Genomic DNA, 14,043 nt, shown 5'->3' with positions numbered 1-14,043 from the left:
AAATTTATAAGAATTACTGGAGTCCTTGCTAACTAAAAAATAACTGAAAGATATTTTGCAGATCAGCAGATCTGAATCTACCTGACATTTATTTCAGAATGTTATGTGTTCCAGGCCCAGTCCATGAAACAGTATATGATTTCTGGCGAATGATATGGCAGGAGCAATCAGCTTGCATTGTTATGGTTACAAATTTAGTTGAGGTCGGACGGGTAAGTACATCTATAGAAAATGTCAAAATCTCAGAAACAGTTTGTTTACTGATAAGAATGAAAACAAAGTTCATGAAAAAAAGGGGGCAGAATTCTTTGAAACATAAGTGGGCTGTTCAGTTGATTTTCTCCCTCCATGTGGTGAGAGCAAGATTGTAGAACTGCCAGTTCAGCACCTAGATATAACATGTGAATTGCTTCAAATCCAAATCCCAGTACAATCCCAAATTGTATTATCAGCTTCTGGACTATATGTGGGATAGTAGTCACATGATTCAGGTCCATAGAAACGGGTAGGACTTTTTTGTAGAAAAAGCCCAGCAGGAACTCATTTACATATTAGGCCACACACCCTGTGACACCAAGCCAGCTGGAACTGGATTCCTGTGCATTCCTGCTCAAAAAAAGCCCTGCAAACTGGATTTTATGCATTTTAGTTATATGTGTTTTATGTTTGTACATGAATGTTTAGAAGGCCCAGAAGTGAGATTGTATAAACCAGGGTGCGAAGATCCTCTCTGTGTCCATCACTGTGCGCAACAGGAAAATGATGCAAATCATCCCAATGTACAGTCAGCTATCATAGAACATTTAGTGCTGGAGTTTGTTTTTAGACTGTTATATTGTTTTTAGACTGTATATTGTTTTATTATATGGGTCTGATTTTAACCTTGTATTATTGACTGTTGTTACCCGCTCAGAGCCCATTCAGGAAAGGGCAGGTTATAAACTGAAAATAATACATACATACATACATAAAAAAGAAAGAAGTGTTGTTTTAATGAAACCAGTTCAGTGCAGGTCAATATAGGACATGATTTTCCCATTTACTAATCCCTTTGGGATTGTATCATTGGTATTTATCCTTGTGTCTCAGCTTCCAGAAAACACTTCCCCTCTTGCTTGTCATCTGTAACAGATGAACACTTGGAATGTGTTGGTGGTTTTCCCGCTTTTAATTCTGATGTTTAAAATGTCTGGATAGTTTGAAATGTGGTGCAAGTCAGTATGGGCCCATTCTAAAAGGAAGGGGATAAAGAAGCAAATGTGTAATATCTCTAAGCTTAATGGTATATATCATGTCCTGTTAGCCACCCTGAGCCTGCTCCGGCGGGAAGGGCGGAATATAAATAAAACTTATTATTATTATTATTATTATTATTATTATTATTATTATTATTATTATTATTATTATTATTATTATTATGGAACATTCAAGTAGAACTAAGATGAATACTACATGGTTTTGAGTAATTTTCACCTACTGTTTTGAGTAATTTTCACCTACTGTTTCATTTCTGTAGTAGAATCTGCATTATTGTATTACTGGGTAGAATTAACATGTAGGATCCATTCACATCATGCCTTTGTATTTCTTGGATGTTACTGTAGGTCAAGTGTTACAAGTATTGGCCTGATGACACTGAAGTGTATGGGGATTTCAAAGTTACTTGTGTGGAAGTTGAGCCACTTGCAGAGTATGTAGTCAGGACATTCACCCTTGAAAGAGTACGTATTTTTAGAAATTACTATTATACATTCCATATATGTGGCACTGCACTTCTTTCATCCCTATTCTGTTAATTTGCAAATATTCTCTTTGAGATTCATAAATATTTTGTTTTTGTATTTAAAATATTTGAATCCTGCCTTTGTACAGTGTCCAAGGAGGCATTTTATTTTATTTTATTTTATTTTATTTTATTTTTGGCTGTATTGTCATTCTGTCAGTCAATGAGAAACAGCTTTTTCTGTCTCACAAATCTCCTCACTCATGTGCAGTCTATTGTCTCTTTTTTTACACCTTTACCACTGATATAAAATTCTCCATTCTTGTGGTTTTCCTGTCTTTTGTTTCCATATCAAGCTTTGAACGTTTTTGATAGATGTAAATGTTATAAAATCTAAGTTGCATTCAAAATAATTTTGTCTTGGAAGCTTTTCATTTGCTGTGTTTTAAGATCAGCTTCATTGTAATGCACACCTCTTTGACCTCAAATACATGCACACACAAAAAAAACCAATTTCTTCACAGAATTTGATTGTCTTATTACTTAAGCTTTGCTTATTCAGAAGTTGAAAATCATGCAGCTGTCTTCTGATTATTTCATTATGAAAAATATTTTTACTACCCAATTAGCATCTTGCTTATTTTTTAGTTCTTTTACGTGTTGTAGCACTGATCAAAGCAGGTCAGTTTCAGAATACATGATCCTTTTATTCACATGTATAGTTTAATCAGCTGGTGTTGTGTCTGCTTCTTGCTGTATTCCGCAATCGCTATTTCTTTCTTCATAGTCACCTGTGCTGGATAGCTGTATTATTAATTGAGGTTCTTATCACTATCACTTTTCCCCATGCTGCTTCTGTGGGATAAAGCAGGGGTGGCCAACGGTAGTGCTCCAGATGTTTTTTGCCTACAACTCCCATCAAGCCCAGCCATTGACCATGCTGGCTGGGGCTGATGGGAGTTGTAGGCAAAAAACATCTGGAGAACTACCGTTGGCCACCCCGGTATAGAGTGGTTAGGAGCCTTTTGAAAGATTATTTTCCGCACCCCACCAGAATTTCCTAGAGTTTTGAGAGGAAGCCATGACAGTCTCCATACTGTACAACTTGTATGTTGTATAGGCATTTCCTTTGTGTACTGATTGCATTCTGTCCTCCAAAGACATACATGTGTAGTTCCCCTGTTGCTGTTGCAGCTTCCAATACTGGAGTGGTTCTAGCCATCTTCCGTGTAGCCTTCCTCTGGCCTAAGGAGCCTTCCTCCAATTTAAGCAGCTCTTCCTCCAATAGAAGAGTCATTTGAGTTGGAGGAAGGCTCCTTAGATAGAGGGAAAGCTTCAGATTTGAACCAAAAGGAAAAGTGAGGTATAAATATTTTTTATAATATAATGGAGGTTTGGGACTACCGGACTGGGATACTTATTATATGGCTTGTATAATACTCTGGATGAAGGATTGGATAACCTTAGAAAATAACTGGATACTAGCTTTGGAAGGTTTTGACTTACAGGCCGGTTGGCATGCGAATATGTGGTATATAACTAAAGCCCAAAAATATTTCAAAAATCATTTAATCCGTAAAGCCATATATGAAGTGTGGTTAAAAATTAGAACATTGATATATAGCAAGACACCGAGGTGGATGTCTCCTGAAGAGGCTTCAATTCACCCAGTCTTATGGAACTCTTCAATGAGGATAAGATATCAAGAATTATTAGATGATGAGGACAAGCTGATAAAAAAGAAGATTTAGAGATTCGCGGAATAAAATTAGACTGGTGGACAATGAACCAGATCATAACAAAGTATAATAAAGATAAAAGGGTAGGATTCACTAAGGTTAATTTTGATTTTGATAAGATTTTACTCTTGAAAGAAGATAAAGTAATTAAGACGGTTTATAATTATATCATCCAAATAAAACTGGAGGACGAAATCGTTAAAGAACCAATGATTAAATGGGCTCAAAATTTTCAAAAAAATATTGAGTTGGAACAATGGGAGACTTTTTGGAAAATTAATTATAAGGTAATAAAACCTGTAAATTTTCGTGAGAACTTTTTTAAATTATTCCACAGGTGGTATATCACCCCCCTTCAGCTCTCTAAGATCAATCAAGTTATATCTCCCAAATGTTGGAAGTGTGAACTAGAAATAGGCTCCTTTTATCACATTTGGTGGAAATGTAAATTTGTTTAAAAAATTTGGTTGAGAGTTTATGGTATGTTGAAGGCGATACTTGATGTTAATATTCATTTTAAACCCGAGTTGATGCTTCTATCATTTGTCAGAAAAGAAGTTCCACCAGAGGACGAATATATAACAATTTACATTCTCACTGCGGCGCGAATTGTCTTCGCTAAATATTGGAGACAAAAGATCTGTCCAGAATTGAGTGAAGTTGTAGTTAAAATCTTCCAGGCTGCAGAGATGGATATTCTGTCAAATCTGCTAAAAGGGACACCTGAAAGTGAAGCTAGTAGAAAATGGGAAAAATTCTATAATTGGATAGGAAAAAGAAATAACATACTATACTAGGAAGTAGCTGTACTAGTCATATACTTGACAAATTAATGTAGATACCTGTTGTTGTTGTTGTTGGGTTGTTGTTTTTTTCTTTTGCTTCCATTAACTAATGTATACCTCTAAATACCTCTTCAAGGATGAGAGATATGTTTGTACTAGCAAGACTTTTTTTTTCTTCTTTTCTATGTCAATTAATTGTTGAAAATATTGATGATTTAATAAAATTTTGAAACACCAAAAAAAAAATATATATATTTTTTTATAAATAAACTTTGCTCAGTAAAGTGGTAGAATGGGGATAAGATTTACCCCAGTGTTTCCCCAAGGCAGGTTTTTCATATTTTACCTGTCCAAGTCTCTTAGCAGTGGTCATTCTCTCCCCCCATTACATACCACTAGGATTCTTTTAAAAACATTTCATTTCAATGTAACATTGTTATAACAATATAACTATCTGTGTAACAGATTCTGTGAATTCCCAGCTTTCATTTTTAAAGTGATTTTCTGGAGATATGTGGTTTTCCCTTTATCTTCACAACAAAAGGTGCTAGAGAATATTCTTTAACAATTTAAGTGGGCATTGAGAGAACTTGACACACATGTTATTATAACATTGTGGTGATATAATGGTGAACAGTTGCTGATTTTTTTAAAAAAAATGACTGCCATAACAGGGTGATAAAATGGCTGCTTCTTGGGTGAAATGACACACACAGCAGCCATCCAGACTTTTTGGGGATCTTTCTCAAAACTTCAGAGCAAAGCAGATATGGGAAAGATTAGAGAAAAGCCAGGGAAATCCTAGGAGCGCTGCACAAATGCAGCATGGGGGTGTGCAGAAGTGGGAGGGGAGGGGGGAATCATTTCCCAGCAGCATCAACCCAGGGCAAATACCTTAGGTGGAAATTGCCATAGTGTTGCCCATAGCTCCCAGGACTGTTTTCCTTAGAAACCATTTCGTACTGTCCCCTGTTCCTATATGTATGTATTTCACATTATGGGCTTCATGGGAAAATTGCTTTCATCTGTTATAATTGTATGTTATATACTGTGGCCAAGCAAGTTTTCCATATATGATGAGAAAATTGTGTCACACTCAGTGTTGTATTTTGTGTATGAAAAAAGTTGATAATTTCCAATGAGATTTCGCATTTATAGCCATACATAAATTCAGGTATGGCAATCCTATTTTAAGACACAATTGTCCTTTTTTTCCACCTAGACCTTTTACAAAAGAAAAAAGTATTGATCCTGGCAACTGCTGTGCTTGCTTCAAAATTCAAAATTTGATTTTAATATTTTTGTCCATTATCATATTCTGGCTTCCCCTGTCCTTGACCCATTCCTCAGTGTCCTGCTGCTGCTGATACTATTCTGAGCACTGGAGTTTTGGGGCATTTATATTCATCTGACATGGGTTTCCTGCTATTTATTGCTGCCAACTGTTGTTTTACTGTTTTTATCATTTTATAGATTTTCTGATGTAAGCCACCTTGAGCCCACTAGTGGGATAGTGTGAGGAATAAATTAAATACATAATAATAATCATGACTTTATCAGATGATGAAAACCATTATATTGGTGTGTTCCCTCCCCCTTCCAATTTTGACAGAGAGCATACAATGAAATCCGTGAAGTTAAACAGTTCCACTTTACTGGCTGGCCAGATCATGGAGTACCGTACAACGCAACAGGCCTTCTTTCATTTATACGCCGTGTGAAACTTTCTAACCCTCCTAGTGCTGGGCCGATTGTTGTGCATTGCAGGTGTGTAGAGAAGAGGTAGATGCATTTTCTATAACTTCTCAATGTGAGCATGCCCTGTAGTCTCTTGTGACATCATCTTAATGTGACATTGTGGGAGTTTTGTTTGTTGATCAATATCTTAAATCAGTTTTTGAAACCAAAGTTTTGGATTGTAACAGTGCACCTTTTCTGGGAGTGCTTTTTGAAGGATATGAAATACGTATTTCACTTGTATGTGTTCATGAGCTTCTATCATATTAAGGATTAGGGCTGGTTCAGGTATTTGTTTCTGTGACTATAGCTTAGTAGAAGCAGGATCTTGACACAATGAATCTCTAGTTAATCATCTGAATTACTTGTGCTAATATTTGTATTTTAATTAATTCAAAATTACATTTACATTTATTAGATATGCAGTTCATAGTTTTACTATAAAGAAAATGAAAAGTTAGCAGTTTGAGGCGAGGGGGATTGTATTGAGAGGAATACTCTGTAAATCATTTTCTGATTCCTTTAAGTGCTGGAGCTGGACGAACTGGCTGTTACATTGTAATTGACATCATGCTAGACATGGCAGAAAGAGAAGGTGTTGTGGACATCTACAATTGTGTCAAAGCACTGCGTTCACGCCGCATCAATATGGTACAGACAGAGGTATTAATGCTTCATTATCTGCATTTAATAATTATTAGTGAAGTGTTCTACTTGAGGCATTTAGCCTTGAATCACAGAATGCTGCTTCATGAAGACAATCCATTGGAGGGAAATTGAGCTGTTAACACAAGTGGAAAAGAGCTGTTGCCTTTACATCCTAATTGTAGCTTTCAAAAGAATGTTGATCTGGCCACTTTTGAAAAATGCACATTGAACTAGTTGGTCTGACACTGTGTTATTAAGTTCCAGATATGGCCTTCCTAGACTGCTGTCCTGTCCATAATGTAAACAAGTATCCTGAATCACAGAAAGGCATTTGGACTCTAGATTCAAACTATAAATAAAATCTTGGGGACTTTTCATGAAATGCAATTGCTAGATGCTGGCAAAGGATGTACATTTTTCACTCTAGCTCAGTTGCATCAAAGATGTTAAGAACATAAGAGAAGCCATGTTGGATCAGGCCAATGGCCTATCCAGTCCAACACTCTGTGTCACACAGTGGCCAAAAAACCCCCCAAGTGCCATCAGGAGGTTCACAGGTGGGGCTAGAAGCCCTTCCACTTTGCACCCCCCCAAGCCCAAGAATCACTGCCCCAGACAGTCAGATTCATTTGCCTAGTCAGTGGACTGTTTGTAGACAAAGTACAGCTTTTAAACAAGGCAATGAAATATGTTTCTGTGACTTATCTCACTCAGCTGAAATTTCCAAAAATGTTCTAATACCTTATACTTTCCACACACACATATAAATATATCATATATCCTGCTTAGTATGGTAGGCTGTTCTCAGATGTCATCCATTTATGCTTTCAATGTCTTTAAATGTTAATGTTGGAAACTGTGTAAAAAATGCATAGATCTGGAGCTAATGTTATGAATTTGGAATTCCATAGATGACATATTAGGCTGGGAGTGACTATATACCTTAATACATCTCTCTGATCTCTTGGAGACCTAGAAATAAGGTGTATAATAAAAATATCTGTTTGGCTGCACCATGCTATCAGTGGTTGTCAGAGAACAGAAGAAAGTGTGGGAAGGACATGTTTGCTTTTTCTAGACAGAACAAGAGTGGGCATCTGATGTAGGCATCTCATTTACAACTTGATGGTTGCCAGCACCGTCTGGTAAATATAGCATCCAAAAGTGCGCTTTGTGTCACCCTGTTTTTCCTATCCCATGTGCTCTGTATTAGCTCTAATCTGCTTTTAAACACTCGGGTCACAGATTATTTGACTGGCAGCGACTTTATAAAGCAACCATTATTTTGCAGGTGCAGTATAAGAATGGTTGTAAGAGGCTATCCAGGCAATAGGCCAACTGACAAGTTCAAAATTTATTGTTGAAAAAGCAAACTTAGCAGTCAGTTGAATTAGAAGCTGCTTCACATTTAACAGCAAAATAAACTGTTGTAGCAGCATAAAAATTTTCACCAGCATTGTTTAGAGGTATACACATTTGTCACTTATATGGAAATGATGGTTAATTCATTTTGCAGAATAATCTAACAGAACGATCTTACAATGCAGCTTCTGAGAATCTTAATATATTTATTAGGGGTACAGGACCCCCTCATATCCCATGATACAGTCACAAAGCTTGGTACAATAACTTAAACTGGCCCACAGTCATTCAAAGTTTTTTATAGCTGAGTGGTGACTTGAGGTCAGTTTTCCCAGTCAGCTACATGCTGTTCTGCACTATAGTGTCATAATATGAAAACAACTTACCTTGGCTGTCTAGGTCTACTGAGATCCTGAGCACAGTTGCTAGGTATCAAGCTGAACACATTTGCTACAATCCTGAACACATTTGCTAGGTATCAGGCCCCATTGGACATAATGGGACTTACATATGAGTAATCTTGCATAGAAAGACTGTAAATACATCATCTCACTGTATAAATACAGCAAGCACAAAGTTGTGGCAAATATCAAGGAACTCATCATTAATTTTTGTCATCCAGTATTCAGACTTTCTGCTGTAATTAATCATGAGGAAATTCACTTCTGTTTGGAATACTCAAGAGTCCCAGTCCAAAGCATTTAGCTATTTTTGCACTACCTTTGGATTTCTTGAATGAAAGCTACTGCAAATGAAGTAAATTGCTCTGAAAGAGAAACATGGGAATGGAGGCACCTCCTCCCCCCCCCAATTAAATCACTATATGCAAATTATTATCTATTAGGAATAAGGCCCGTTGTGGAGAAAAATACAATGGGCTCTAGAAAGAGGTTCTGGGTGAGTGCCTCCCTGCTGTCTTACCACCCACCCAGGTGAAGTCCTTCACCACCACCCCCCACTCAAGTGGAGCTGATCTCTGCCATCTGGAGAGCAGCTGTAATTCTGAGTGGTCTCCGCCCTCACCTGGAGATTGTGCAACATGGCAAAAGCTACACAGACAAAAGACTGGGAAAAAAGCAATAGCTCCGTGTAAAAAATACCGCTTGCAATGCAAATAGTTCTCAATAATGTCCAATGAAGATGCTTTTTTACACTTGTAGTAGAAAATTGATTCCTTTATTCATATCAAAAAATTTCAAAATATCATGAAAGTTCATAAATATTCCAGATTTGCACAGTGTATGCAGGAAGTATTGAAAAAATCAATAATCAAAACCAGTTTACAGGCATAACTGGTCTACAGAACTCCTGTTTCGCATAACTGCTTTATCCGAGCGAATTTTACCTACTCATATGCTTCACCTATCACATCCAAAATACTTCCTGCATACACTGTGCAAATCCAGAATATTTATGAACTTTCATGATATTTTGAAATTTTTTGATATGAATAAAGGAATCAATTTTCTACTACAAATGTAAAAAAAAATCTTCATTGGACATTATTGAGAACTATTTGCATTGCAAGCAGTATTCTTTACTCGGAGCTATTGTTTTTTTTTTTTTCAAACTCACCTGGAGATTGGCAACAATGTTCTTCTGTTCCTTCAATGGCAGGAACAGTATATCTCTGTTCATGATGCCATTCTGGAAGCTTGCTTATGTGGAGAAACTGCTATCACTGTCTGTGAATTCAAAACTGCATATTTTGACATGATTAGAATAGACTCTCAGACAAACTCTTCACATCTCAAAGATGAATTTCAGGTATTTTCAGGGGAATAGTTCCCCGTCTCTAGGCCCCACTCTTTAAATCTTCAGGAATTTCCTAACCTGGAGTTGGCAACCCTATCTCCTTCCCTTTATCTGCCCCTCTGACTTCAGCTTTCCATCGCCTCCAACCTCCCTACAGCCTCCATATAGGAAAAGGACAGTCTTTCTCCACAGTGTGTGGGGAGGACCAGAGCACCTTACATCATTCTCCTCTCCCGCTTTGATCTGAACAACAACCCTGTGAACCAAGTTAGGCTGGAAGTCTGTGACTGGTCTGAAATCACCCAGTCAGCTTCCACAGGAAGAACCTGAGAGCCAATTTGGTGTAGTGGATAAGTGTGTGGACTCTAATCTGGGAGAATCAGATTTGATTCCCCACTCCACCACTTGCAGCTGCTGGAATGTCCTTGGGTCAGCCATAGCTCTCTCAGAGGTTGTCCCTGAAAGGGCAGCTGCTGTGAGAACCCTTTCAGCCCCACCCACCTCACAGAGTGTCTGTTGTGTGAGAGGAAGATAAAGGAGATTGTGAGCCACTCTGAGATTCAGAGTGGAGGGCGGGATATAAATCCAATTGTGTCTTGAAAACCCTGCTCTGAAGCCCTAACTCTTATGCCCTCCTCAGACTCCACCACAGAATCACCAGGAATTCCCCACCAACCTGGAACTGGCATCCCTAATCAGAACTGGCCCCAATGAGTTCTGCCTCAGAGGCCTTCAGTTATACTTTCAGACCAAGAGTCTGTCTCTGATAATGTTGTTGGTCTTAAGCACAGGACTTCAATCCCTCTCTGTGTCTCACTTTCCCTCTCTGTATCTGGTTTGTTGCCAAAGGATGCCATTTTCCCCCCTTTCCAGAGGAGGATAGGGCAGAGTCCTCAGCCAATCAAGGGAAGCCTTTATCTGGCTGTTTCCCTCTTCCTCCCTCCCTCAACCAATTGAGAGAAGGGTTTTTTTCTCTCCTCTGTGAATCAATGCAACAGGCAGCTCAGCCAATGGGAGAGTAGGGAGAGCCAGTAACTTCCAGAACTAAGGTTGGTTGCCTTTTACTGACAGAATCAGCTTTGCTGGCTAGCAACAACCACTCAGGCAGGAGTGAGGAGCAGACTCAACCAATGGCACATAAGTACTCTTGACTGATAGTTTGACGGGCTAAAGATTGATGAACCACAGTCCCAACCAATCAGGCTGCTCAGTTTTGCCAAGGTGAAAGTGCTTTTATTATATTATCGATACCATTAAGCATCTTTAGATTTAAATTAGCCATTCTCAGGAACTCACTCTGATTAAATGAATCTCAAGTAACTGATTGTGCTTAAGGCACTAAAGCAGTATAAAATGGATTGAGTTAAATTGTCTTGAATAAAAATCTTGGTAAGAAAAGAGATTTTATTTTTTAAAAAAGAAATATCACTAAAATGTTCTTCTGTTCCTTCCGTGGCAGGAACAGTATATCTTTATTCACGATGCCATTCTGGAAGCTTGCTTATGTGGAGAAACTGCTATCCCTGTCTGTGAATTCAAAGCTGCATATTTTGACATGATTAGAATAGACTCTCAGACAAACTCTTCACATCTCAAAGATGAATTTCAGGTATTTTCAGTTGCTGGTTGCTCTTTTATATTACATTGACTTTATTGCATATAATAGTTTGCAAAGAGAACTGTTTTTATGTCCAATTCATAACCTTTGGCCTCCTTCTTATGTTAAGCCTCATTTATCACCAATTTCTTCCACTACGTACATTGCAAAGTCTTCTGTAAATGTACCATTCTCTGATTATAATTACCATAACCTGCCTATTCATTTGGTCATCTGGAGGTGATTTTGCATTTTAATAAGGGAACAGCATACATGAATTTTACACAATTTTTTTCCAAGGATGGTTGGAAGAGAGGAATAGGGTAATGTTGGGATGCAGATTGAAAATTAATTCAGTATATACAGAATATCTATTTCCACCTCCTGTCATAACCAAACTTCAAAGGCAGTCCAAGTTGGCAGGTACCTTGCTTTTCAACATCTCTTCCATGGAAAATGATTTTATGCCCAAATCTGCCCAAGTGTAAGAGGCGCTACCTCATAACAGAGATGTCTTCTGTTGTTTAGACCCTGAATTCGGTGACTCCTCGTCTGCAAGCAGAAGACTGCAGTATAGCATGTCTGCCAAGGAACCATGACAAGAACCGCTTTATGGATATGCTGCCACCTGACAGATGTCTGCCTTTCTTAATCACTATTGATGGCGAGAGCAGCAATTACATCAGTGCTGCCCTTATGGATGTAAGAGACTATTTACATTGTATATGTAACATGCCTCAAAAAGATGTGGACTGTGCAGGAGCACTTGCTGATTAAAGAAAATGCAAGTCGCTTTTCCTGTAGCATTCAATAAAATGACTGTTAAAGACAAACAATTTGATTTTTTTTGTACAAATGTGGTAGGATAGCCTGATTTGAGGTCTGCTGATTGATTTAATCCTAGTGTCTGTACTTTATTAACAACAAAGACACAGAATATCTATTCTACTAAATTTATTACATTAGCATTGCCTAAAAGAAAACCCAGATAATTGTATTGTCCTCTAAATGACATCAAAGATGTCTAGCAAAATTCTCCATAATCACAATTTAAGTGTTTGGGGGTGTTGTTGTTGGGGGTTTTTTTGTTTTTTGCTGGGGGTGGGGGTATGAAGCATAAATGTTTAGCCAAAGAATGATCTCAAGTACATTTGCTTGGAAATAAGTTCCAATGAATTCACTGACACTGGTTTTTAAAAGGTTCTACAGGTGCAAAGTACCAATTTATTCATTTATTTATTCATTTGTTTCATTATTTTATATGTATAGTGGTATTCTTATTTTGAATTTTAAATAAAAGATGTTCCTCTATCATTACACTGTTCATTTTGTGCTAGAGAACTGCCTTAGAGAACTACATGTTTGTTTCCAATCACTTTTTTTTTTTAAATACAGAGCTACCGACAACCTGCAGCTTTCATTGTCACACAGCATCCTCTGCCAAACACTGTGAAGGATTTCTGGAGATTAGTTTATGACTATGGCTGTACATCTCTTGTGATGTTAAATGAAACTGATTTAGCACAGGTCAGTTCTGAATGCTTATGGGGGTTTTTCATTACAATCATAGTTTGTCTAGAAGCACCTTGTGAGTCCATTCTTGGGAAAGGGTGGAATACAAATCAGCTTTTAAAAAAACTTGTTCCTGAGCCATACCACTTTAGACGATAAAGGATGCTCACTTATGAAAAAAGTTTATAGATCAAAGACTAACTTAACAAGAAGATGGAAGGGCTTGAACCCTTCTCACTGACACCAGCCTTCCTATGTAGGAGGAGTTTTTTCTGTGAAAGTCTTTGGTATATGTAGTCTGAAAACAATCTGGAACAGTTATTACATAAGAATCTGGAAACTGTGCATTTACAGCAGGGGTCATCAGATCTGTTAAGCAAACAGATACATTCAGAATTTTGAAAAAGAATAGCGGACAAAATTACTACTGTGGGAGATAAGTACATCACAGAATAGCTGATTCTGAAGGGAGGTGGAATGAGTTCTTTCCTGTGTTTGGTTTCAGTTATCAGACCAAGGGGAGATTTTTCTCTCCATGGACACAGTTTGAGGTTTCTGAGCTGAGAAACATAGGAAAGTCTGTGTCTGTGGCCAAGTTAAGGGCCTGTGGTGGGCTTACTTGGGATGAGTTCAGCATCTTGTTAGTCATCAGGTAGTAAGAAATCTGAAGTGTCCTTTTTCTGATCTATTCAAGATGATTTGAGTTTTATCCTTAAAACTATAGAACAGGCAGGCCCCATGAATTACATGGCACCATGGCACTCACAGGCACCACACTGAGAACTGTTTTGAGATCCTTGGAAGACACTTGGAACACATCTGAAGCACATCTCACTAGCTAATGGGACTTGCTTCATGATAAGATGGAAGATCAAAATAGCGGGGTTGGCAGTAATCATATTCACTGGATTAGTTATTCTAAGCTAAAACAAGACCTGGGTTAGAATGCAATGAGTTTGTTAATTATAATATTGAGCTTTTTCACAATAACTTTTCCAATTCTTTCTGTATTTCAGCCAAGGTGTGAGATAATTTGACCATCTTTGCTTTAACAAACATGGACTAGCATAGTAATTTCCTATCCTGCAGCCTTTTGGAGTTTCATAACAATCAAGCTATTATTATTTTGATGATTACCTGAACCCAAAAATGTAGTTCAGTGTACCTGCTATATTGTCATTATTA

At 37.7% G+C, this 14,043-nt stretch overlaps 1 protein-coding gene across 2 annotated transcripts in view; it reads left to right on the top strand.

Annotated features, from left to right (window-relative positions):
• Window positions 1-14,043, top strand: part of PTPRK (protein tyrosine phosphatase receptor type K) — a 755,588-nt gene that overhangs the window by 722,147 nt on the left and 19,398 nt on the right. For both annotated transcript variants that reach the window (XM_060239139.1, XM_060239131.1), the window contains 7 exons: window positions 115-212; window positions 1,605-1,721; window positions 5,860-6,014; window positions 6,512-6,647; window positions 11,209-11,358; window positions 11,875-12,048; window positions 12,742-12,873. In XM_060239139.1, the coding sequence (XP_060095122.1) occupies window positions 115-212; window positions 1,605-1,721; window positions 5,860-6,014; window positions 6,512-6,647; window positions 11,209-11,358; window positions 11,875-12,048; window positions 12,742-12,873 (962 nt within the window). The remainder of the gene's footprint in view (window positions 1-114; window positions 213-1,604; window positions 1,722-5,859; window positions 6,015-6,511; window positions 6,648-11,208; window positions 11,359-11,874; window positions 12,049-12,741; window positions 12,874-14,043) is intronic.

Source organism: Heteronotia binoei, chromosome 1 (assembly GCF_032191835.1).
Source record: "Heteronotia binoei isolate CCM8104 ecotype False Entrance Well chromosome 1, APGP_CSIRO_Hbin_v1, whole genome shotgun sequence".
Taxonomy (NCBI): domain Eukaryota; kingdom Metazoa; phylum Chordata; class Lepidosauria; order Squamata; family Gekkonidae; genus Heteronotia; species Heteronotia binoei.
Note: the sequence above shows the minus strand (reverse complement) of the source record. Positions and strands in the feature narration are given on the sequence as shown.